This window comes from Diprion similis, chromosome 6, assembly GCF_021155765.1.
Source record: "Diprion similis isolate iyDipSimi1 chromosome 6, iyDipSimi1.1, whole genome shotgun sequence".
NCBI classification, from domain to species: Eukaryota; Metazoa; Arthropoda; class Insecta; order Hymenoptera; family Diprionidae; genus Diprion; species Diprion similis.
Genome location: NC_060110.1, coordinates 17,989,822 through 18,014,728, shown reverse-complemented (window position 1 = coordinate 18,014,728; position 24,907 = coordinate 17,989,822). Strand labels below are relative to the sequence as shown.

The 24,907-nt window shown below is 36.1% G+C and overlaps 7 protein-coding genes across 12 annotated transcripts; 4 read left to right on the top strand and 3 right to left on the bottom strand.

The window, feature by feature from the left end:
• Positions 1-659: 659 nt before the first annotated feature.
• LOC124407186 (eukaryotic translation initiation factor 3 subunit H) lies at positions 660-1,902 on the bottom strand. The gene has a single exon (XM_046883059.1). It carries the CDS (start codon positions 1,737-1,739, stop codon positions 729-731), a length of 1,011 nt encoding a protein of 336 aa, XP_046739015.1. The 5' UTR covers positions 1,740-1,902; the 3' UTR covers positions 660-728.
• Positions 1,903-2,121: 219 nt separating this feature from the next.
• Positions 2,122-4,201, top strand: LOC124407182 (coiled-coil domain-containing protein 174). Its single transcript, XM_046883053.1, has one exon. The coding sequence runs from the start codon at positions 2,199-2,201 to the stop codon at positions 4,035-4,037; it is 1,839 nt and encodes a 612-aa protein (XP_046739009.1). The 5' UTR covers positions 2,122-2,198; the 3' UTR covers positions 4,038-4,201.
• A 603-nt stretch (positions 4,202-4,804) lies between these two features.
• On the bottom strand, positions 4,805-8,426 carry LOC124407183 (anaphase-promoting complex subunit 7). 2 transcript variants are annotated; one of them, XM_046883055.1, is made up of 6 exons: positions 8,310-8,426; positions 6,571-6,897; positions 6,088-6,497; positions 5,590-6,004; positions 5,222-5,496; positions 4,805-5,134 (listed from the first exon to the last, which is right to left on the bottom strand). In XM_046883055.1, the coding sequence occupies exons 2-6, from the start codon at positions 6,682-6,684 to the stop codon at positions 4,912-4,914; spliced, it is 1,437 nt and encodes a 478-aa protein (XP_046739011.1). In that variant the 5' UTR covers positions 6,685-6,897; positions 8,310-8,426; the 3' UTR covers positions 4,805-4,911. The 2 variants fall into 2 exon arrangements, with proteins under 2 accessions (XP_046739011.1, XP_046739010.1); XM_046883054.1 differs by lacking the exon at positions 8,310-8,426 and adding an exon at positions 7,035-7,181.
• LOC124407181 (apoptosis-inducing factor 3) lies at positions 8,345-15,750 on the top strand. Of its 5 annotated transcripts, none has more exons than XM_046883050.1 (9): positions 8,345-8,468; positions 9,604-9,756; positions 10,726-11,018; positions 11,105-11,441; positions 11,681-12,031; positions 12,109-12,311; positions 13,348-13,564; positions 13,685-13,937; positions 14,940-15,750. In XM_046883050.1, the coding sequence occupies exons 2-9, from the start codon at positions 9,681-9,683 to the stop codon at positions 15,103-15,105; spliced, it is 1,896 nt and encodes a 631-aa protein (XP_046739006.1). In that variant the 5' UTR covers positions 8,345-8,468; positions 9,604-9,680; the 3' UTR covers positions 15,106-15,750. The 5 variants fall into 5 exon arrangements, with proteins under 5 accessions (XP_046739006.1, XP_046739004.1, XP_046739007.1 ...); XM_046883048.1 differs by lacking the exon at positions 8,345-8,468 and adding an exon at positions 8,541-8,631; XM_046883051.1 differs by lacking the exon at positions 8,345-8,468 and adding an exon at positions 9,035-9,052.
• LOC124407187 (ribosomal protein 63, mitochondrial) lies at positions 15,624-16,571 on the bottom strand. Its single transcript, XM_046883060.1, has 2 exons — positions 16,394-16,571; positions 15,624-16,022 (listed from the first exon to the last, which is right to left on the bottom strand). Exons 1-2 carry the CDS (start codon positions 16,450-16,452, stop codon positions 15,770-15,772), a joined length of 312 nt encoding a protein of 103 aa, XP_046739016.1. The 5' UTR covers positions 16,453-16,571; the 3' UTR covers positions 15,624-15,769.
• A 279-nt stretch (positions 16,572-16,850) lies between these two features.
• LOC124407185 (required for meiotic nuclear division protein 1 homolog) lies at positions 16,851-23,950 on the top strand. Its single transcript, XM_046883057.1, has 5 exons — positions 16,851-17,183; positions 17,266-17,380; positions 22,593-22,812; positions 22,944-23,301; positions 23,495-23,950. The coding sequence occupies exons 1-5, from the start codon at positions 16,851-16,853 to the stop codon at positions 23,687-23,689; spliced, it is 1,221 nt and encodes a 406-aa protein (XP_046739013.1). The 3' UTR covers positions 23,690-23,950.
• On the top strand, positions 20,046-22,235 carry LOC124407184 (glutathione synthetase-like). Its single transcript, XM_046883056.1, has 3 exons — positions 20,046-20,807; positions 20,959-21,365; positions 21,504-22,235. The coding sequence occupies exons 1-3, from the start codon at positions 20,152-20,154 to the stop codon at positions 21,926-21,928; spliced, it is 1,488 nt and encodes a 495-aa protein (XP_046739012.1). The 5' UTR covers positions 20,046-20,151; the 3' UTR covers positions 21,929-22,235.
• Positions 23,951-24,907: the final 957 nt, after the last annotated feature.

The window sequence follows — 24,907 nt, the reverse complement described above, 5'->3', positions numbered from 1 at the left end:
GATTGCGTCGTTGATAAAGCAGAATCCTGTTTTGCGGAGTTACCTACGTCAAGCAGGGTTCTTGAAAGTCGATCTGCTGCTAACGTCACAACGATTGTAACGCTGCATTATGCGACAAGGTTTTTTTCACCGAAGATTCCGACTGATTTTGCATGAGGAAATTAAGAGCATATATATATATACATATATTCAATTCTAATAATCGTTGACTGAAGACTTGCTAGCCTCATGGACTTTAGTATGCCGGTAAGTGGTACCGCAGACCAGGGAAGAAAATTGCAGTATTCTGTTATACCGATTCGATTTTATATTGGCATCCTATGAGACGAGTCGGTAAGTATAGGGTCGTCAAATTACCCCCAAACTCACCCAGACGTGACAAACCATTCCAAAGAAGACAAGGGCTGGCCGCTTCAACACAACAATGATGAGATTTTTACATCAAAATATTCATCCTGTCATATTTACTTATAGAATATACAAGTAAAAAATCTACACTGCCGATACTGTAAATTGATATCATAGATCACATAAATTTTATTAAACTTTTACAAAAATTTTATGAATAAAAATTGAAAAACTATTGCTATATTTTTAATTCACTCTGATGGGAAAAAAAATGAAAATATTATTTAAGTTAGTAATTAGTCCGATCAATATTTTGAAAGGAAAACAGTTTTATTGTTTTCAATTGGAATACAACGAGTCTCTGCACATTAAAATACAGATTAATTGGTAGACTTGGATTCCTTGGCATTCTGTAGACTCTGGGTGATGTACAACTTTGCCAAACTTTGAGAACAGAACTGCGATATGTGCTGGCTGTAGGTGTTTATCTGCCCAGCGACGATCATGGGGTTCAGCCTAGGGGGAACAGGCAATGGCCTGAGCAGCTTGTTGATATCGTCATCGGGTAGAGGTGGCTCGTCCTTAGCAGCCCTGGCTGCGTTCTCCTGTGCTCGCTTTTGCATCAAACGATTCTTGTCTTGTTGCTGACGAATAACCAGATGCTGATGACGGTTGAACTTAATAGCTTCTTGGTTTAGCTCGTCTACTCTGTCCATCAAGCACCTCAACTGGTTTTCCAAAACTGTCGCGGTACCGAGGTCAAGATACTTGGTTCCTTCTTCTTCGGGAATCATTTCCTCCAGTTCAGACATCATGATGTTCGTAAGATGGCTGTTCTTTATGACAATCGGCACTTCGACGAATAGAGATTCATAGCCAATTTTTAACGTACGCAGCGCATCAGGCGTAAATTCTCCTTCCTTGTACATTTGGATCGCTTGTGGAGTCAAGCGATAGGCCTTTAGGGTCAAAAAGCCCCTGGCAGACTTGGCCGTATCGTAAATAACCACTACTGACTCTTCGATGGATGTCTGATAGTGAAACTGCGATTCCAACAGGGGATGGCTCAGAAAGTTTCCAACATCAGCGCTCTGGTACCAACCAACGTGAAAGTGATCAACGTTCACTCTACGCAGCCTGCGCATCATGGCAAGTTGGTACTCCTCTTCATCCATGGTTTCGTCGTTCTTGGGAAACGGAAAGCAGTTGGTGATTTCCAGCCGATTGTTGACAACCAGACCAAGCAGAGCACCCTGAGCAACTTCCATGTTACTCGTGGATTCTTCATGACAGTGTTTCACCATTTTCATCACTGCCAAACCGTCGGTCTGAACGTAATCTATCCGGGACTCCGCCTCCGGTATCCTCCTCGATTGCCCTCGCGTTGCCATTTTGGTCAATTAATAAATTACCTCTCTTGTGCAAAAAGCTGTTGTAGATTTCAATCACTTAATCTGATCAGAACCGTGCTTAATAGACAGGCAGATGGATCACGGTACACAGATAGGTTAGGAAGGAAGGAACGACGGAAACAGGTACGGTTAGAAACACCGGAATCGGACCAAGAGAAGTCGGAAAAAATTTTCGAGCTGTCTACTAGCGTCCTCTTCTAAGACGACGTAGGTTTTTGCAACTAATTTTCGATAGCACGGAGGTGTCGGTATCAATGTCTATGGTCGGTATTCAAATCGTATTTGCCATCACGAAAGCAGTCCTTAACTTATCCTAACCTAAGCTTTACTCACCTTGGTTAGGTTAGATTAGGTAAGTCAGTCTTCCTGCCTATATACGTATTTGAACGTCTGTAAACATTGAAATAGTAATAAACGTCGAATGATTTGACGTTGAACATGAACAATTCAAAGAAAATAAACGTGAATTATTCATCGTTAGTGGGTTTGAAAGCTGAGCTTTTGAGGAAGCAAACTGAAGTTAAAGACGCGAAAGCAAATGCGGAAGTACCTTCTACACAGTCTAAGCATAAGGTTAGGACTAAAAAATCCAAGACGAAAAAAATTAAAATTGAAAAAGAACTAATTGACACGGACGATATAAAAGCTCACAAAAAGTCGAAGTTGATGCTGGAAGCAAAAGCTAGGCTTTATGAAAATTTGAAGAGGTCACACAGTAATAAAAACGAACATTTTCTGGTCGACTTTGAAAACAAACCGGAGTCTGAAGACGAGAAATTCGATTCGGATGATTATGAAGATGCAAACTCTGACCCGGAAGAAGACTGGGTTGAATATGAAGACTGCTTTGGACGGACAAGAAAATGTCTCCGTAGAGATTTGTCGAAAATGCAGGAAAAAGACGAGTTCGTGAAGCACGAAGTCATGAAGAAATCCCAGGGAGATACTGAAGTTGAGGATATCAGACCTCCAGATGTGATAATACCTCCAAAAGAGCCAGAGATTGAAATAATGCGTAGAAAGTGGGAGGAGCAAACGGAAAAGTTGACTGAGAAGATGAATATTCATTATCAAGACATTCTGTTTGACGAAGCAAGAGCCCACGGAGTTGGATACTACGAATTCTCTCAGGACGAAGAAATGAGAGCAAAGCAGCAGGCAAACTTGGATGCATTGAGAAAGGAAACCATACAAAAACAAAAAGAAATGCAAAATCTAAAGGAAATGAAAGACAAAATGGAACAGAACAGGCTAAAAGCGGCTAGAATACGACAGAGAATAAGGGCTGGACTGCCCCCTGAGCCTACGGAGGAAGAACTGGTCAAAAATGATGACGTGAACACGGACAAGGTGGAAGTTAAAACAGAAACTGAAGAGGAAGTTGAAACTGTTGAGAAAGAAATAGTTGAATATAGGAAGGAAAATTCACTTGTTGAAATTGAGAATAAGATAAAAGCTTTTGGCGAACTACTTGGCAAAAGAACACAGTGGCATGAGATGTCGCAAGAAGAATGGGTCTACAAGCGAAGAAAAGATAGAGATGAAGAATTTGCCCCTGTGTACAACAATTTTAAAAGTTCCGGATATCTAGAATCCAAGACTACCGATCGGGACAAGGATGAAAGTTCAGCATCGCTCGATAATCACTTATCTAGTAAAAATGAGGAAAATGAGGACTCAGAGAGTCCTGCTTTCGTCGAAGAATTTGACACAAAGAAAATGACTGATCAACTCGGTGACACAGATAGTCCACAGAATCATATTCCGCATTCTGAGACTTCTACAGATTTGTCACAGATTGCCATGCCTACGGATTTGCTTAGCAAAGCTGACACAGAATCATCGGATAGTAATGATTCGGATGTAATCGGACCGATGCCACTGTATACCGAATTACCCTCACAGCATGTTGATTTGCAACAAACGTTCGCTACCCTGCCAGAAAATGTGAGAACAGAATTGTCTGGCATCGATTTCTCAAAGCCACCTCCAAATATGCAATTTGGCCTTACTTCAGATGTTTTTTCTGCTGGCCCAGAACTCGTACCAACTCCAGTCCCACCCCCGAATCCCGATTGTTTACCTATGGAATATCTTCTGCCGCATTCCACATCGTTGAGCTCAATAACTGGTGTGGATTCAAGTAAACGTTCAGATGACATCAGCATCCCGGATAATATTGATAGTCAAGAAACACAGCATATCTTGAATGAAGACAAGATTACTGCTGGACTCAAATATTTACGAGCAAATTTCGAAAAGCAAAAACACAGTTGATATACTAAAATATTTAAGAATATCAAGTCAGCTAATTCAAAGTAACAGACATGTTTTGTGTCGGATGACACAGATGTAAATATTTTTTCGTTGCTCACTTTCTTCTCTAATTATTGTTTAGTAGTAGAACTGTTACTTATTTATATGAAAGATTAGAAATAATTTTGTTACAAAAGTTTCATTAAGCATACTGTGCAGCAAATACAGAATTAATGATTCTATTTTCTGAACTTCTTCCTCACTCACCTACATTACTAGTTTTTTACCAGTGGACTTTAGTTATTCAGATGTTTCCAATGGGAGACAGAAATTCTGTACAGTAACCAGATTACGTATTCATATTTTTTAATTTATTCTTATTTGTGGAACACATGAAACTTCTTTAATTTTTTTCTTATCGTGTACCAAGAAAATTACAACAAAAAATTAACTAATAAAGTAAAAATTTCTCTTTCTATAAACATGATTGATGCATTCTCATTAAAACATAAACATAGAGAAACATACTACTTTACAGAATTGTGTAATTCTTCCTTGCATGACTGAAGTACTCATTTGTCAATTGTACTACATATAGGAGAAAAGAACTCATGATGTTGTCTAATACATAAACAATTTTATACATTTAGAACAATGCACGCATTATTATGATTTAAAAAATATCATCAGTCACAGTTGAAATTCAACAGTCTTTGAAGAAATATGGAATAAAAATTTCCGGGGAGTACTGTCGTGCGGGATGACGATTCCTCTGATAAAGAACTCACAATTTCATCGTTATATGATATCAGAGGGAAATCATTGCCGCCAAGATGAAAAATACTCTTTAGTTTCAGTAGCAAACTACTTTCAAACACTCTAATTGTAAGTTACCCTATTGACTATTCGCTTCCAGATCCATGTCAGACCAAACAGCTTCTGTTTCACTTTCGTCAGCACCCTCGTCGTTGTCGGTATCTGGCAAACCATCTCCTACATCATAAGTTGTATCTGCATGTTCGTCACCTACAGTCATATAATAAGTCGATTCCAATTTCGTTGAAGTACTGTCTAACCGATGAAGCCCTTCCAGAGCCCGTCGATTGCATGGATCTAAACTGTAAACAAATAGGATAAACAAAATTGGTTAGTAACAGTACAGATTAAAATATCATCACACTGTAAAACTGAAACTGCATCCTTACTTCAAGGCGATGGCGTAATGATCCAATGCTTTTTCTTGATTATGAATTCTAGCCCACAAATCACCCAACATCTGATGGAATTTAGAAGTAGGTAATATTTCTACTTGTCTCTCAAGTAATTCAATAGCAGCTTCTAAGTTCATCTCCTGTTCGTATATTTCAGCCAACAAATAAACAGCTGGCAAATATGACTCCTCTTGACTCAATGCTTTTTCCAACAAGTTTTTCGCTTTGCCAACTGATACAGGGTCCTTCATCAAAACCGACGAATAAAGCTGGAACATGATATTTTTACATAAGAAGTTATCAAGATGAACCGTAAAAACTGTTGTTAAAACAAACAGTTTATTAATGTACTAATGGCTTACCGTCAAAGCGCGAGGCGTGTGTCCCAATAATTTGCAGCCTGTACTGGCGATATTCAATGCTTCCCTAAGCCTGTGCATTCCAACATAACAATCAACGAGTCCTTTATGTGGTTCGTATCTATGTGGCTTGAGTAGAGCAGCTTTTCTAAAATGGTGCAATGCCTCCTGATATTTTTTTTGATCGATAAGGATATTTCCCCATAATATAATTGCTTCGATACTATAGGGGCTCAGGTTTATCGCTTGAACAATCAGGGTACTTGCTCTGCTAAATTTTCGTGCAGCATACAAGGCATAGGCCATAGCTATGTACTGTTCAGCCGTGTATTCGGAAGTCTGTGTAATAGCTGGGATTAATTTCTCAAGTTCCTTGGTATTTTGCGTCTTATACAACACTGCGGCGTATATGTCCAGGCTAAAAAAAATACACGATATAAAACAAGTCAAGCTTATTATTGAATGCGTATCATTAGAATCCAGAAACGAATTTTTACAAACCCTTTCGTCAAATCAGGTTCTATAGTTCTGGCCCGTCGCAAACATGTCAAGGCATTTTTGTCGTCACCAGCAGAGTAGTAACATTCGCCCATTGTTATCAATAAAGTAACATTGTCTCTAAGGTAATTGGCATTGTCCAGTGACCTGAATGCTGTGATTGCATGACTGTATTCACGATTGTGAATATGTGCGTGTCCTTTAATCCACATGTTCAACCAATCCAGACTCGGTGAATTGGTTATAGAATTAACAATCATGGAATTTACTTCGATCCCTTTTACACCCAAAGCAAGGAGTCCTTCTACTGCATTAAGAGCCAATGGACATTCTCGTAAAACCTCCTTGTATGTTGTAATTGCTGATCTTTCCATTCCTTGTTCTTGGAACATTTTTGCTAGAGCCATGTTCACCTGAAAATTTATTTTCGGAACATAAATGATAGCGCAAAATTTCTATTCTTTGAAGGATAAACAAATAACTCACTTTTGCGGATCTTTGTTTGCCAGGTATTCCCTGAAGTACTTGCAAGGCTTCTTGAGTATTTTTGAGCTTGACCAGGCACAAATGTATTTGATATTTGATGTCTATGTCTGACATGAGTTCTTTCTGTCCTTCAGATGGCGGTTTGGTAGCGCCTTTAGATTTCAAAAGGCATTTACGAAACTGCAAGGACTTTTTGTACAACGATTCAGCCTTGCGATACTTGGAAAGATGAAAGTACGAATCGGCACAATGGACATACGTTAAGAATTTTGCCTGCGGTGGAAGAAGCTCGCTGTTGTGATCGCTCAGCGATAAAATGAAATTTGCCTAAAAAAAATTAAATATAAGAACCGAACGTTATCCTCGTGCATTTTCTTTACACTGACAAATTCTTTCTCGGCATAAATTTTCTGTATCATAGGTTAGTTTCAATAATTCAACATCGAGTCACAACTCGTACTCACTAGAGTGATCACATTTGAATACAACTCTTGATCGTACAGCATTTTTATTTGCTCGTACAAACTTGACATTTTTACAGATCTAAATAAATACTATTTTGACAGCGGACGGCTTGTGTCCCTCTTACGACGCACGCACGCACATATACAAATTCACACACAACTCCTTACACCTGATATTCTCGTCAAACGTTGGCGACATCTGTTGGCTGGCACGAAATTCGAATGGATGGTTTCGTCAGACAAATCTAATTCTGGCATTTAATGTTAGAAATGCAGTAAACGTTGCTAATAACATTGCGGTCGTTGCCTTGTGCAGCCTACGAAGATGACTTCTTTTCGAATAACTTCGAAATAGTACTTTCTAATTTTCAAATATCTCCGCAAGTTTTTTTCGCATCAAGACTTCTTTCACAAGCTTATCACGTTGGATATGTTAACAAAGACAATAAAAACCCATCCAGTAACTATTGTATATAAAATATCAGATCCTCTTACAACAAACCTAAATACTGTGCCATTAAACACGTCACACTATAGATTATTTGTAAGTTTATTCCACGCTCTATAATGATCGATTAAACTTTTACATCGGACCTTCACGAGTAACATTGCCCTACATTCTAGCTCGATCAATAAGAAATTGCTTTACGACGAGTCACATTCTGCACTTAAACTATAACTCAAGTTTGAACATTCGTTAATATTATTTAAATAATCGTTTGCTGCGTACGCTGAATATATGGGAATGTTATACATATTTTGCGTATCGGCCGAGATCAGATATTACATACATATGTATCTGTAGCGGATGACATCGTTGATATAGAATGAATCAGTTGTTCTTACAATCAGACAGACACAGGTGCATGTAAATCCCTGTAGCATATCATTCATATATCCGTATATCATTACTGATTAGATAAGCGTTAATTTTCATGTACGATGAGTCGATCGTATCCATCTCGGGTAATTTTGAATAAATACGTAATAGTACAAAGTATAATATATAAACTATTTAAAATTTTACTGCAACACAAAATATTTTTCCATTTGTAAATAATATAGTAATTACAGTCGTTCGTTTTCGCGATTGACGTGGCAGCTTGAGTTCGCGGGTGAATCTTATACCGATAATCCTCACACGGCATTTTTAAAACCTAATCCAAAAGTGTAATACAAAAAAAAAAGACTCGAATCTTTATCGCAATCCTGTGTAGATATTTGTTTATGGTGATATATGGCTAATTGGGTCGTAATGAGATTTCTTTCCCATACCTAGATGGCGATAAAAAATAGCGTGGTGATTGGTGTAGAGTGGATGCCATGATTGAATTTCACAGCACAATCAAGGACACGTTCGTTATCCATTCACTTTCGAGGAAGCTGAGATTTGGCACAGCTTCATTCTGCCTCAAGTAACGAACGGTGTAACAGGTGGGCTTAATTACTTCTTACAAGGCCCCACCGGATTATGTTCGCGTCTAGAATAAATAAAAAGTGTTATTTTTTTACTACAATACGCGATAATCTTACCATTTAAAAATTATTAACATCGAGTGTTTCACTTCGTTTCACGTAAACGTAAACCACAGGGAAAGTAAGTGGGAATATGGACATAAATGATGATATAAGAAAATTAAACGGCTGAAGCTTATAAATTTATGTATATTATTTTTTCTGCCAATACTGTAATCAAAAAAATATATTATTCCATGGCAAGTAAACCGAATTTCCAGTATTGTCGCGAATTTCGTTTGTAAATAAAGGATTATATCAGAGAGATGTTTATACGATAAACTCTTACTGGCGTAGATCAAGCTGATCACCTTGTCGTGTCTATAATATACAAATACTTTCACGGGAAAAGTTCTGACTTCTGAATATCTTTGAAAATTATTTCGATATTGAATTAACAGATAAAGGACATGTGTCGAGTGATGAGAAAACGAAAAATTTCTATTTTTGAGGCGCTTCGATGAATACTGTACCAACGTAACAATTATAGGCTTTTGAAAGCGGTGCGAATCATTACATACGCGGTTTGAATAACATTTTTTCATATTCATTTGAAAAGTTGCAAAGATTTACCAGAACATATTATAACTGTGTCTGACGTAAATTGTCTTTCTTAAGAAGTGAGGTAGACTCTTGGGCGTCGTCGGTGTGAGATTGACTTCTTTTCTAATTTTAATATCTGTCATACATCGTCTGAATATTATTGCGACATAAGTATGTAAAAGGGATGTGGTGTAGGTCTGACTTCCGGTAAACATATTATTAACTAGACTAAAACCACAAAACCATTTCACAGTAGCAATGACCTATGGTTGATTAGAATAAAAATCTATAATAACAGAATAACATGAAAATGTTATGTCGCCTCCGTCCTGGATGTACGCCACATACAAACAATCTAAATCGACCGATAATACATAAGCTGATGCACGATACACAATGATAAAAATTTCCATTGTGTAAATCATAGCTTTGTGGTATCCTATATATTTATTATTTACATGTGAATATATTTGAAATAACCACAGTTAACATATATACTGTCCTTTTTCAGCGTATCTCATAGCCGGGTGCCGGCAAACAACAAAAATAAACAGAGTAAAACGCAATAAATAATATCTGCGACGGAAGATGGGTGGAAGGAGTGGAAAAAGCTTTTCACCTAACAAGGCAAAACGTGGTGGGGAAACATTGCCGCCAAAGAAAGGTATATAGGCCATTAATTAGGTATAAAAGTTGTCAGAGCACAGCTGAAACCCTTTATAATTTAATTATCAACGGCGCATTGACCGCGGTATATTGATTTGAGTCGAGTCGAATCTCCGTCTGCCGGTCGGTCGGCCTTGCTAAGCACGCGTGGATTTCTCGCCGCATTCTACTGAAAGTTAAGAATATTGAAGCTGTTCTTCGTGAGATCGTTGAAATCATGTCATCGACAGAAGGAAGTAAGCTACACAAGACAATAACTAATCTGTAATCAGCCGTATTTCCACTGATCTATACGTCATGATGCAACTATTATAACGTCTCAAGTCTCCAAACGCGCAGAACCGCGGTTTACTTTCAAATTCCAGGTTGATTATTGCAAAGAATAGCTGATAAACATCGACAACTGATAAACGTTCGATCTCCATGTTGCGAGTGAAATGACATCTCGGTCCCAATTTTCGTTAATTGGCAACGTATTCGACATCATATTCCAAATATAGTTATCGTCTTATTCTGTGAAACCAACTTATTGCCTGTTGTTTTTATTTTTTTACATCAAATCGTCGTGTTGCGACAATTTAACATCCCGTATCTCGGTAGCCAAATATCGTTGTCTCTACCGAAAATGAGTGACAAAAAGTCTGAGGAAAATGAGCCTGGGCAAAGTGAAAATTGTTCTCAGTGCAACAAGCCTAAGCCACCAAATCCCTATAATTTATATAACGTAGCAAACTGCTGTTGCTTCTGTGAGTCGAGACCTTTCAAAGACGAAATGTTCACATGCTGAACGAATTTTAATTGTATACTAAAACACATCTTAACCTCACTTAGGAACTGCCTTCAATGTGTTCTTAATAACGTGTCATTATAATTAGTTTTAAATTGTACCAAAAACCTAACTCACTCGTAATTTTCTCGAAAAATTATTCAACTGTCAAGCAATAACTATTTTTGATGTACTCAATAGGTCAACCGGAGAGTTCAGACTACATTGAAGCAGTTGTCTGCAATGAGAATGAAATCAAGGATAACGAGATGAAATCATTGCCTTTGGGCGAAGATGGTGGTAAAATTTTACTGATCAAGCAAGACGGAGAGCTCCACGCCTTAGGATGGAAGTGCTCCCATTATGGAGCGCCTTTAGCCACTGGCGCCCTGGGTGAGGGTCGAGTAAGATGTCCGTGGCACGGAGCATGCTTCAACATAAAGACAGGAGACATAGAAGACTATCCTGGCCTGGACTCTCTACCGTGCTACAAGGTGAATGGAGTTACTCAAGGATAGAAAAATTTGGTCAATTGACAAATTGACATTCACCATCTCATCCATCAAAAACATACTTTCAGGTTTCTGTAGATCAAAATGGTGGCATAAAAGTGCGTGCCAAACGTAAGGAACTGGAAACAAATAAGCGGACTAGGGAGATGAGTGCACTCAGGACTGACAATCAAACAACTGTTGTAATCGCTGGAGGTGGTCCAGCTGCAGCAACTTGCGCCGAAACTTTGCGACAAGAAGGGTTCACTGGACGCATTGTCATGGTTTGCAAAGAATCTGCTTTGCCATATGACAGGCCAAAACTCTCCAAGGCGATGGATGTTGATGTAGGAAAGATTTTACTCCGGTCCCAATTCTTCTATAATGAACATAACATTGAAACTTTACTTGGTAAAGAAGTTATAGGTATGTGAAATAACTAATATATCTTCTTCTTTAATATGCAGCTGGGCAAAACGTTAGATTAGTATTATTTTATTCCAAAGTTCACAGCAATTATTTGAGAAATAAAAAAATTAAATTAAAAAAATCTCATATATATGTTTCCAAAAGAACTAGTAAATACAGAAAATCAAAGAAAAAATGGTGAGGAAATCATAGGTCATTATTTTCACATAATTATTTGTTCATTTAATCACTTTCAGGCTTGAATACCAACGCAAAGACCGTTAAGCTAAACACTAACGAAGATTTGAGGTATGATTATTTGTTTGTTGCGACGGGAAGCAAACCAAAGTTACCCGATCTGCCGGGTATCAATCTGGCAAATATTTTCGTTATGCGGAATCATGCAGACAGTGCTGCAATTTTCGCCCAACTTTCTCCTGAGAAGCATGTCGTGCTTCTGGGACTTGGTTTCATTGGCATGGAAGCAGCTGCCTATTGTGTTGGCAAGTGTGCTTCGGTTACAGTCGTCGGTCGAGCTAGTGTCCCTTTCAAAGCTGTTTTTGGACAAGAAATCGGAGACAGAATTAAAAGAGAATTTGAAGCTAAAGGTAAGATTTTTCACTTACACTTAACAGACAAATAGCAACTCAATTGAACTCAGTTAGTTATTACTTTTACTTCTAAGGTGTACGCTTCATGCTGGAGAACGGCATCGCTCGTTTCTTATCCAACAATGGCGGTTCATCTCTTCAACAAGTTGAATTACTGGACGGGACATTCCTTGAATGCGACATTGCTATTCTGGGAGTTGGTTCTACACTTAATACAGAATGGCTAAAGGAGACGCAGTTGCAACGGCTTGCAGACGGTAGCATAGTCACGGACAGGGTACTGTATTATTGAACAAAAGCGTAACTTAATCTCTTGTTATGTATAAGATAGACGAGGAAGAAAAATTGACGGGTAAAACAAATGCCAAGGACAACAAAGGTTCGAAGAGTAAGAAAAGAGTAAAGACAAAAAAAAAAGTTGAGGTAAAGAGCTGCTTATTACATTTAACTGATCTAGAAACTCTACAAACTATCATCTATTAACGACATAATGTATTAGGAAAAAGGTGTGAAGATTGTTGAGAAACTGCAAAAGGTCAGTGTAATAGGGTAGAAGATTACTGTTGACTAATCGTATGGCCATAATCTTAAACATATTTTAGAATCATAAATATTTTTTTTTTGTTTTCATAACAATTTTTCCAACTAAAGACTCAGTATCCCCAGACTAGTCTATAATTAATAGTTTTTTTGAAAGCTGAGTTAGCTCATCTGCAGTGACTATAAAAATGGGACATCAGAGAAAGTACAAGCAAGTCAAGCGCACAGAAGTTTTACTTTCGTTGGCCAATTTGCAAAAACCAGTATCTTTGGCCTACATTCATAGTTTAAATTTTCACAGAATATTAACATTTGCTGTTAGACGTTATTAAAGATTGTCCTACCAGGGTAAAATAAAAGGTCCTGAAGTTAAAACCGAGGAGACACTCCTAGATGAAGAAATTCCACAGGTATATTAAACTAGCAAAACTTTTTGGCAAAACGATATCGTGTAATTATTTTAATAATTAGAAAGATGTCGTGATGAAGAAAGTCGAGATGCGTCAAAATGGAACTGTGGTGGTAAACAAGGTAAAATTAAGAATTAACATACCGATAGCTTCGAATTGAAAAGGGTATATGAAATTCCGCCAAGTAATTATTCACAATATCATACCACTTACCAAATATATATTTATCATCAGATTAAGACCACGCTATCAATTAACTAGAGTATCTTGTGAGTAAATTAACTTGATACAACAGTCCTCCACAGGTTTTCCACACGTGGTGTGCAATGTGCTCGTTTAACGGAATGATTTATCTTTTTACAGTTCCTTAAAACAAATGTGGACAATGTGTATGCTGGTGGTGACATTGCATACGCCCCTGTATATAGCTCTGGAAATATGCCAGCAGCAATAGGACATTATGGCCTAGCTCACTACCACGGAAGAATTGCTGCTCTGAATATAGCTGGAAAAGAAACACCTTTGAAAGCAGTGCCTTTCTTCTGGACCATGCTATTTGGGAAAAGTTACAGATATGCAGGTAAGCCTTAATTCAGATTATCATTTTTTTGCTCACGTATTCAAAACTTTCTTGAAAATACACAGATCGCTGGCAAGTAATTATTAAACACTTCATGTATTGAAATGAATGATTGTACAGGATATGGCAGAGCAACTGGGGTGAAAATTGTTGGATCTCTTGAGGACTTCAAGTTCTTTGCCTATTATTTCAAGGATGGCAAAGTCATTTCAATGAGTAGTTCGGGAAGAGATCCCATTGTAGCGGATTTTGCCAATTTGCTGTACGAAGGAAGAGAGTTGACTCAAGAAGAAGTGGAAAGAGATCCACTGGGTTGGATGCCTCACAAACCCCAAGACTTGCTTACAGCAGTCTCTACACCAGACATTAAGTCGTAAGAATTTAATTTTCAAAAGATTTTTATCATTCACTTGTCTAATAAACCAGAAAGTAATATATATAATATACAAATTTGTTAATGGCACATAACATAGATAACGAGACAGTTACTTATATGCTGCACAATAAAAACTGTCTGAAGGTACAGAATATTTGCTTTATTCAGCGTTAAATTTATCTTCGGCAATAAAATTTACAAATTATTGCAGAGCATGGAAAAAGATTTGTGATTTTCTATAGCAAACTACATTATATCTGACTTTTGGCAGTTTTTTCTTTTCACAGCACTAAGAGTTTTCAATAAGAATGGTGCCGAAATAATTATACTTTCAATATATAAACCTTGAAAGCTGGTAATTGTTTGAGATATGTATTATAATCAGTATTAACTTTTGGTTATATATCTATGAAATTATAGTCACAACGTAAACAGGGACCAATATACTCAGGTCAGGTCGCGTAAGTCCTTTCTTTTTAGATGGATACTTAAAGGCTGTTATCCTCCAATTTCTCATATACAATACAGATTTTTTGTATGTTCAAGAAGTTCTTTATGATAAGTACAGCGTTAACACACGCAATGTCTGCTTTCCGAATCTGGTCAACAGCCATGCAACAAAAATCAATACTTGCCTCAAGTTATAAAACAGATTTTTATTTTGAAAATAAATTCCTGGTGTATTATTAGTTGAAACTATCAAGTGTTTGATATGAAAAGTGGTTGTTATCTAAATTGAAATGTCCAAGAATTGTTGAAAGTAAACTAAAACGTTTATTTTGTAATAAGGTATCCATTGTATGTCATAATCAAAGTGATCGAAAATATTGAATCGGTGCCTCATTTCTAGATAGGTTTTCACAGTTTCTGTAAGTCTAGAAATATGTTGATGTCACTTACCTTGACTATATTTTTATTAAGTACTTAATGTTAATTATCATAGATTGTTAATTTATTCTATTATTTTTTTCACGCTTACGGGTACTTATAACATTCTAGGAATGGGTTGGGTACTGGAAATATGTCGAGGAGAGATTACCACACGTACACAATAGTACATCCTAAACTATATAGAATCCAAAACTGTATAAAACGTGCACAATACTGTAAACAAATCAGTAATTACTCCAGGTGTTTGCGTTTTCTTAAGAGTTTTGTTCGTTAGTACACTTCTGATAGGTTCAATGTGCGAATTGCATTTCAATTGTTAGTGCGTTCCAAAAGTTTTATAGTGAGTTTAACAGTTTTGCAATATATTGATGCAAAGCAACCAACTAGTACATCACTTCGAAGGTTCTTGTATACCATACAAACTATTTTAAAACAAATACACGTTGCAATTGTTATCAGAGCATTTGTAATGCCAGTGAATTGAAATAGGGTGATTTGCATATGGAGAATTATAATTTATTTCAGTTAACCTTGAAAGAACAACCGATGTCAAATGACGAATCAAGAGGTGCTATTTTGTTAATTAAGTAGATGCCTTTGGCAATGTCAGTCTTGGTCTTTTGTAGGATTTTAAAGTTTTTATATAGCTTTTATATTTATGGATCAATTCAAAATATCCTTGATTATATCATTTACAGCGAAGTAAAACGCTACGTGAAATCAACATTAAAAATCTTAGAAGAATAATGAAGGGGTTGGAAAATTCTAGCAAAGTAACGATGCACAGTAATATTTCCAATGACGGAACTATGTATTAATTGAGGTATCTTCATCTCATACACGTTATCTGTAATTGTTTATATGTATGTACATTTGTTATATAATTTAAACAAATAAAGAATTGTCCGTTATTAATCTACTACCTTACATTGTTTATTTTAATCCCAAGTATCTCTCACTTTCAAATGCATAAGTCTATCTTCCAAAGTGGTAATTTTGGAAAATTTTTCACTTTTTTCCTTGTTCCATTTGGATACTGGGTCTGCTCTAAGATCTTTCATATGACCACTGGACTGCTCAACCGTTAAGTAAGGGTAACGCAGTAGCAGCATATTCTGTTCTTCTATTTCGTAGTCCCAGCGCAGAGCTCTGAAGCTTTCGTTAGTAACTGCTTTTACTAGGCGGTACTTTCTGTAAAACAATTATTGCTGTTGTAAACAAAAATTATTCTTTAGAAACCTGTCTCCTTCTTCAGGTAACGACGAATAAATTTCTCTACAATCTAATGTTTCGTCCAAACAAATTCAATAGCTATACAATCACTAGATCTGATTTGTCTCAAACAAATGACGCAGGAAATATTTGTTATGGTAGTAAAAAACTGATTGAAAATCATCTTAACCGTTTTTCATCGCAATTAAGCTATAAAATAATTTTCAGACGAAAGTTGATACAGGCCAACTTTTTCAATTAACTGCTTATATTGATCGCAGGAAGCAAGTTTATAGGTTAGAATCAAGGAATTTCTCTTTTATGAAACAAATATTGGATTTTTCTCTCACCCGTGATACATGTGGCCGTTCGGATGTTTAAATCTGAACAAAGCTGTAGTCAACCTCATCTTATCTCCTCTTACTATTGCTTAGATTGAACCGAAAATTCTCTATGCGGATTCGGCGGTCTGAAGTACGGCAAGATCAGCTGTTGCCTTCTTGATATTCCTTGCATCAGGCCGGTTTTACCCCTCCAAATGCCTTCGATCACCACGCGTGTCGTTCGGCATTTTTACCAATAGCTCATGTGTTATCTTTGCTCTTGAAAAGAATGGCTGGTAAATTTATAACGAAAATGTGTTAAAAATTGTCGCATATAGTAACCGACAAGCGGAGAACTTTTGGAACTTTAAAGATTTCAATATCTGGTGTGGATATCAGAATTTTACGTAATGTTTGAATAAAGAAAGCAGAAAGAAATTTTAAAAACGCACACGAATACAAGTGGTGAGAAAATAGTAAAACAATGTTGTTTGCCACTTTTCAACGGTTGACAATGCCTCGAATAGGCTTGTCGATGATTAATGGCAACGGTTTTTGCAGCTTGTCCGTAACAATCGTTAAACTTCCTGAGAAAAATTTTACCTTGAAACTCAGTCAGCTTCTTTTGTTCGATAAATACAAATTTGTGACAAAAAATTCAATCGCATCTAGACCGCGACGATTCATTTTTACAACATCAAGTAAATTCCACGGAACACAAGGCATTCAACAGAACGTATCCACTCTTCAAATAAAAAAGCGTCCGTTGAGAAAAAAGAGATCTATAACGGAGGACGAAGAGAGCAACATGCCTGGAGTGAGTTTTACTCAATACTTAATATTTCTTTGATATACATGCTGTAGGATAATTTCAATACTTAATTTCAAAACATGTTCAGTTCTGGAATGTCAAGTCACTGGCCACTGCAGATGAATATGATTTAGAAGGACTCACGGATGGTTTACTTAAACAGAATTTATACTTACCGCAAAAGATCTCTTCATCTTCAGAATGTGAGTAATATTACATCGTCACTGTATTATGCTCTACTTCCCTGGCGCAAATTGGTGCCTTGAACCTTTCATTTCTATTTTCTCTCACTCGAACGAAAACTGCTATTAGTTACGAAGAGACAAGTTTGACAACTTGTTACGTTTAAAGATGAACGGGCCTTACTGTCTGTATAAGTTGTGTTATTGACTCGATTGTAATGTTTTGTCTAGCCATTTATCCTTGAGTAGTTTGTGGAAATAATTATTCTCATCATTGGTGTATTGATGAAAATACAGTAAATTCTTATAAAGTAGGTTTGATTTATCCACAGAAACGCAATAAGTACTACAAATAAAAACTTATACTTATAGTTGGCGAATTCACTCTGAAAAACAGTACATTTCGTCACGTTCCATTACTTGTCAACATGCCCTGCTTTCCCTCACACATATTGACCAAATATCGGTAGCGTGTCAAGAGGTATGATACGTACTTACCTCTTATTTATTTATTGTTGATTGCCACCTTCGCATGATGCAATATAACAGTTGGTTTACAGTACTGAATTGAAATATCTAAGCTTTATCTTATCTTATCGCCTTCATATTTTTCATTCACATATTTAATAAACAAATACGTTTGATTTTACTCAGGATTTTCAGGATTTTTGGGATTTTCCTTTGGCCATTTGTCGTTAGAGAATATCATCATTACATCATTGCATTAATCCTTATCTTTGTTTTCTTGGTATTCCAATCCCTTGCGGATAACAATTTACTGTACTGTTCGATTATTCAATTTTAACATATTTCAAAACTCGTTCGAAAAATGTTTTTATCAAAAGTTGATCAGCCCCAAATTGCAAATAATCAATTAATTATAAGGTAGTATTCTGGTAACTTGCACGTTTTTTTACGTCTTTATCGGGAATTTTTTTTTTATGAGAAAATAAAATTGAATGGTTTTATTTTTTTTGGGTATGTTCTTATTCACATCTAAAGATTACAAAAAAATGTTTAGGACTTAATTTTTCAACGTGTTATCATTATTATTATTGGTCAAAGAGGATGCCTCAAAAAAACGGTACGTGGCTGGCCCCGGTAATTTCGGCTCTTGAGGACATCTGAAATAAAAAAAAAAGAATTGATTATTAATCTATAGAATTGTCGTTCTCGTTGGAACTAGGATTATTAAATTTTATCGGAAAATAACAAAATGGTGGACTTCGAAAAATAAAAGTGATTTTTTTCAGGCACAAATCGGGCTGTAAAATGGAAAGTTCGGAATGGAAAAAAAAAGATCCAAGTTTCGACGAGAAATACTGACATGTAGAATAACGTGTAAAAATTTCAGAATAATCGGTCGAATAGAAATTTTTTTTTCACCCGGGCCGACAAAAAAACATTGTTTCGAGGAAACGCGTTTAAAGTTTCGAGAACAGACTCGAATAAAAAAACAGCTGATAAGCACACTTTAATCGTCTATGCTTGGGATGCTTGCAATTTTTTCGTAGTCCCCAATCTCAGCAACTTATTCATTTTGTCTACTTTAGAAGCCCTTGCCGTCTTATTTTCTGCCTTACGATCTGGGAATTGTGTTATCCAACGTGACGTTCTCAAATATTCATTACAACTTCATTAATATCTCGAATTTCGGTCTAAAGTTTTCCAATGTACTCTCGATATATTTTACTTTCGAAATAAGTAAGAAAAAAAAAAAAAAACGATTTTTCCAATCCAAGTTACCAGACTACCACCTCAAACTAAATGTGAAGCAAAAAAAGAAGTTTCTCATACTGTGATTATGTTTTTTTTAAATTCAACAAATATAATTCAACAATTTCACGGGTGCAAACTACCGTCAAAAAAGTAGTAAAATATTTTTATCATTTAAAGAATATAACAAAAATAGCGAGATTATTATCATATTTGAATGTTTATCAATCAATATATAGAAACACTAAAATCTGTGATTCAATGATACCCGCAAATATTTATCCTTTTTTTAAACAAAGTGTCCGAGTTGGGTAGGTTAGACTCAAACTTGCTGTAGTAATAGATACAGCACTGCGATCACAACCAGCTCTCTCATGTAAGCATGTATGCACATCTGAGAGTGGCCTTGATGGTGTGTCCGTGTGTTAAGTATCACTGCGTATATATACAAGTTGAGGGATACAGGCTGCCAGTCGTTCCAGTGCTTCATCTGGTGAATGATGTAAAAGCATTAGGAACTGCGTGATAAATGATTATATGAGATCATATTTTTATCGAACTCTTTAATTTCTTTCTATTAAAATTATGTGACAGTTAATTTGTGGGTAATGTGAGAAAAATCAATAAGTCTAGCAGCGGATAAAATATAACAAAGGTTTTGTTCCGGAGTACATTTGGTGGTTTCTTTTTAAATCAAATGTATAAAAAGCAATTGTTCGAATAAAATATTGGACAGAATTTATAAAAATACCGATCCGTTAGTTCGCATTGTCTACAAATATACATGCGTAATACTCTTCAGATTCTTCGTTGGTCAACATCTTAGATGCTAATATAATCACCATTCCAATATACATTATACTCTTAATTCTATGTAGTTTTCAATTATCGTCAGTGAGTACTCTGATTTCAAAAAAGGTTAAGAAGAAAAAGTTTCGCAGCATATATTATTGGGAACAGAGACTCGGAATTGGTACCCATGGACTGCTGCTCGTTAGTATGAGTTGACAATAAGAAATATTTTGTTTCTGATAATCATACACTTCACAATTATATGAATCACATAAGAAGCAAGTATGAACGCGAGTGATCAGCCCAGTATGGGCCTTTGTGTCAAGCTGCCATTGCCACAGGCAGAACTGCAAGAATTAATTGATAAAGCAAAAGATTGGTCGCTTATGAATGGAGCCTGTATGCGATCAAAGAAGAATTTCAACAGAGATACTCTGCAGTTTGCTCCATTTATTCTTATACCGTCGTCATTTCCAAGGACAGAATTTAATCGAGCTTGTGAAATTCAAATAATATTAAACGAACTGATGCACAGAGTTGCCCACGACTATGAATTCCTGAAAGAAACCCTCAAAGAAACAATCAAAGTCGATACTTTTACCCGGAAATTGTTTGATATTTATGAAACGGTCTACAGCGGGGGATTCACTCAAAAAATATCGTTAGGAATGTTGAGGTCCGATCTAATGCTCGACACTAGTTGCCCTAAAGAACGTGGCTGCTCACAAAATCACAAGCCGTACTGTTGTTGGAAACAAGTAGAAATAAATACGATCGCATCGGGATTTGGATGGCTTGGTCCGGCCGCTACAAAATTGCACAAATATGTTCTGCAGGAACTTGATCGCACAAGTGAGCTAGAAAATTTGCCTGACAATAATGCGCTCCAAGGACTATGCACGGGAATGATTGACGCGTGGAATATTTACAATGATCCAAAGTAAGTGTATAATTTTTTAAATATCCTAAACTCAAGAAAAATGTTGCTTCTAGAAATATTTGCAAATACTTTTGAAACGAGACAAGAATCGTTTTTTCTTTCACTCATGTTTTCATGTAATGTCTAATTAATCATTTCCTACTTCTTTCAGATCTGTCATTTTATTTATCATTGAAGATGTCACATACAATATATGTGATCAGCGTTTTCACGAATTTGAAATCCGTAGACTGAACCCATGCATTAGGGTGCTGCGTAGGACACTGACCGAGCTAGCCGTTGAAGCTCGTCTCAGTCCGAAGAAAGAACTGATTGTTGGAGAACAAACCGTCGCCGTTGTTTACTTCAGATGTGGCTATGAACCGAGTCAATATCCCAGTGAAAAAGAGTGGGATGTAAGATTACTTATAGAAAGATCGTTGGCAATCAAATCCCCATCGATTCAATACCATCTAGCTGGTGCGAAAAAAGTCCAACAAGCTCTGGCCAAACCTGGAGTTCTTGCCAGATTTCTAAAGGATGAGGGGACGGCTGAGCAAATCCGAGGAATATTCACTGGTAAATATTATAAAAATTAGGTAGCATACTTATACGAATCTTTTCGAATAAGAAGGATCAATGAAATTAACTGCATTGGTTTAAAGGATGTTAACTAAATCAATCGTTTTAATCTATTATTGATTCAAAATTCTCCAGGTCTTTATGCTTTGGATTTTGACGAACACGGAGAAAATGCAATAGATATGGGAATAGCAAATCCCGAACGCTTTGTTTTGAAACCGCAACGAGAAGGTGGTGGAAATAATATTTACGGTAACGAAATAAAAACGGCACTAGAGTCCATGAAGGACAAGCAAGAGAGATCGGCATGGATCTTGATGGATAGAATCCAACCACCGTTGCAAAGAAACTATCAAATACGAGCAGGAAGTAATACAGATGCGGAATTGAAGGAAGTCGTTTCAGAATTGGGCATATTCGGTATATTGATCGGCGATGAAAAGAATATTATCATTAACAGACAAGTTGGTCACATGCTTCGGACAAAATTGGCCAGTGCTGATGAAGGCGGTGTTGCATCAGGATTGGGGGCTTGTGATAGTCCATATTTAACCGATTAGTTGGAACGCATATGTAATACAATCTTTGTTAATTATCACGTGATTTTGTACTTAGCAGTCATGAACTAAGAGAACGACTACTGATAAAAATCTAACAAATTATTGTAATTTACACCTTCAAATTATTTTGTATAAAGAACAGGTTTATTTAGTATTTAATGTGACAATAATTCATACCTGCGCCACAAATTCTACTTATAAAAATATATTTTCGATGATACTTTATCCAACGCTTCCTAATCTGCCAATTGTCAAAACTCGCCAAAGAAGTATGAAGTGAAAAAAAAATATATATTTCTTGACTAGTGTAATCTAGAGTGATCGGTTGTAATTCTACCGTGATTTTTTTTAAATTGTGTAAATTTACTTTATGGTGTGATATTTTCTACTATTACTTAGCCATAATTACTATACATTAGCCGTAATGTATATTGGAGTAGGTACAAATTTTGTGTTATATAAACATGGTGCTGAACCAAAAAATAAAGTAAGATTTACAATGCCACATTTTTCTAGTGTTTTTACACATGTTATTGACATTGCAACAGCAGAAAAATAATAAAGGAATCGTAAAAGTGAATAATCTATGCAGGGGAAGAGGACACTAAACTATAGACTACTAGTAATTGTTCGTTCAAATTTTTTTTTTGTTTTTATATTCCAGCAATGCCAGGTGTGATTCACGCAACAGCTAAATATGAGGTAGAAACAGAGCCCCGCGAAGTCTACTTTTTCCGAGAAGGAACTGTTGTTTTTTGGAATATGTCGGAACTTGAAAGTGGAAATTTACTGAGATTCTTGAAATCCTATGAACAACATAGTTACGCTGATAAACTAGTGCAGTCAGAGAGTGAAATGATGCTGTACACGCATTCAGAATCTAGGTAAGGTATGAGAATGGATGAAGTGCTTTTAATTGCTGATCTTTATTCGAATTTATACTGCCTATTGGTATAAGTCCCAAATAATGGATGCTGAATATGCCTGGCAATGTGATTTTTGGTGTACATTACAGTAAGAAGAGCCATTTGAAAGAAGGAAATATCATGTTGGCATCAAATGCCAATGACTTGGACAAATACACATTTTCAAATGCAATTGCACTGTCCGTCAAACTCGGAATATGGGAAGCATCACTGGACCGTTATGTGGATTCAATTGCTTTTGTTACCGACGATTTGAAATCTGGTCGTCCAATAAAAATGTCGAGGGAAGAAGTACTGCGGAAGCAAGGCGAATTGTTTGCACTGAGGCATATGATCAACTTGAGTTCCGACCTTTTAGATACTCCAGATTTTTACTGGGAAAGAGATGAGTTGGAGAATTTATTCCAACAAACGTGCAGTTATTTCAGTATTTCCAAACGTACTCGAGTATGTGAAATTATAGTAATAAATAAAAAGTCAATCAATTTAATTTCATACCAGCTAAATATAAAACTTTTTAAACATTTCTCCACTGTTAACGAATTGGAATTGAAAGATTAGATTACCTTTGTATTATAAATTCAATTTTCTATCCAACTAATATTCTATATACAATAATATACATCATTTCTATCCACAGGTAATGAACGAGAAACTGAATCATTGCGTTGAACTAGTAGAACTTTTGTCATCTCATCTTAGCGATCGTCACCACGTTCGTTTAGAATGGATGATAATCGTATTAATTATGGTTGAGGTAGTATTTGAAGTACTACATTACGTCGATCGTTATTTTGCCGATCAACCCGAAACAACTGAAGTGTCGACCTCCTAGTTACACTCCAATATCAATTAAAATGTCTATATATATATCATTTCCAGTAAATAATTTCTATAATAGCAAGTTATAAATACTGTAAATATATATATAGTATCTGTTTATAAAGTATAAATAGTTAGTTATTTGTTATTTGCCATGTTGCCTTTAGGATAATAAGAGAAACCAACGTGTAAGGGGTTGAAAAACGTTGTAGCGATTATTAGATTCATTTTAGCTATCAGACCCATGTGTTATAGTGGCGTGACCTAATTTTAATTTCGAAAATTTTCAAATTGATTTCGTAATGTTGTGTATCATGTTATCTGTTATACAAAATAAAACGGAAGCAGCTATAACTAAAACAAAATTCTCTACCTTAATTACATTTCTTGATTTAAATAACTGCAGATACCGAAAATATGAATATCCTTCAAAACGAATTATTAAGTCGACTTGATGTTTTGAATTTTCGTGAGATCGACCTATGTGAAGTTGGCCTGCGATCTTCGAATTTCTTAAAAATTTATACGCCAAAAAAATTATATCCGCATTGCTCTTAAATTGCTTTCTAACTTTTGTTAATTGCTCCCGCACGGTTTACGAGAAAATCGAAAAAAATTAACATCCATATCCGTAAAAAATCGTAGAATTCCCGTAAAATGCATATACCAAATAATTGCCACTTGATTGATGGTAAGTGCTACCTAACTTTTATAATTTGCTCCAACACAGTTTTTGAGAAAATCCCAAAAAACGTTTTGCGGGTACTTGGGGCCCAGTAAAATAGCGCCGAATTCCAACAAATATTTGGAACAAACCGATGGATACTCCAACGAAATGAGATTAGCCTTGAATTACTCTTTAATTACACCCAACTAATTTACCATTTTTGTAGATTGCTTCTGAATAGTTTTCAGATAAATCATGAAAAATCGTTAAAGGGGTTTTCGCGAGGCGAAGTGTGGAAAAAACAACAATTCGGCACACATACGTATTACTTCTAATTGTTCCTCAATTTCTTATTAATAATCTACCAATTTCGCAATATGCTATCTGATGGTTCTCGAGAAAATTGGGAAAAACGACACCGACTCCTCGATGTTTGAACTCGTGTCGATATACTCGGTATTGAAAAGGTGATAATTCGGCCCAACTACCACATGCTCCTAATTGCTCCTCGGTCAACGTCCTCGGTTGTTGATAAGCATTTTTACAATTTGTGAGCAATTTTTT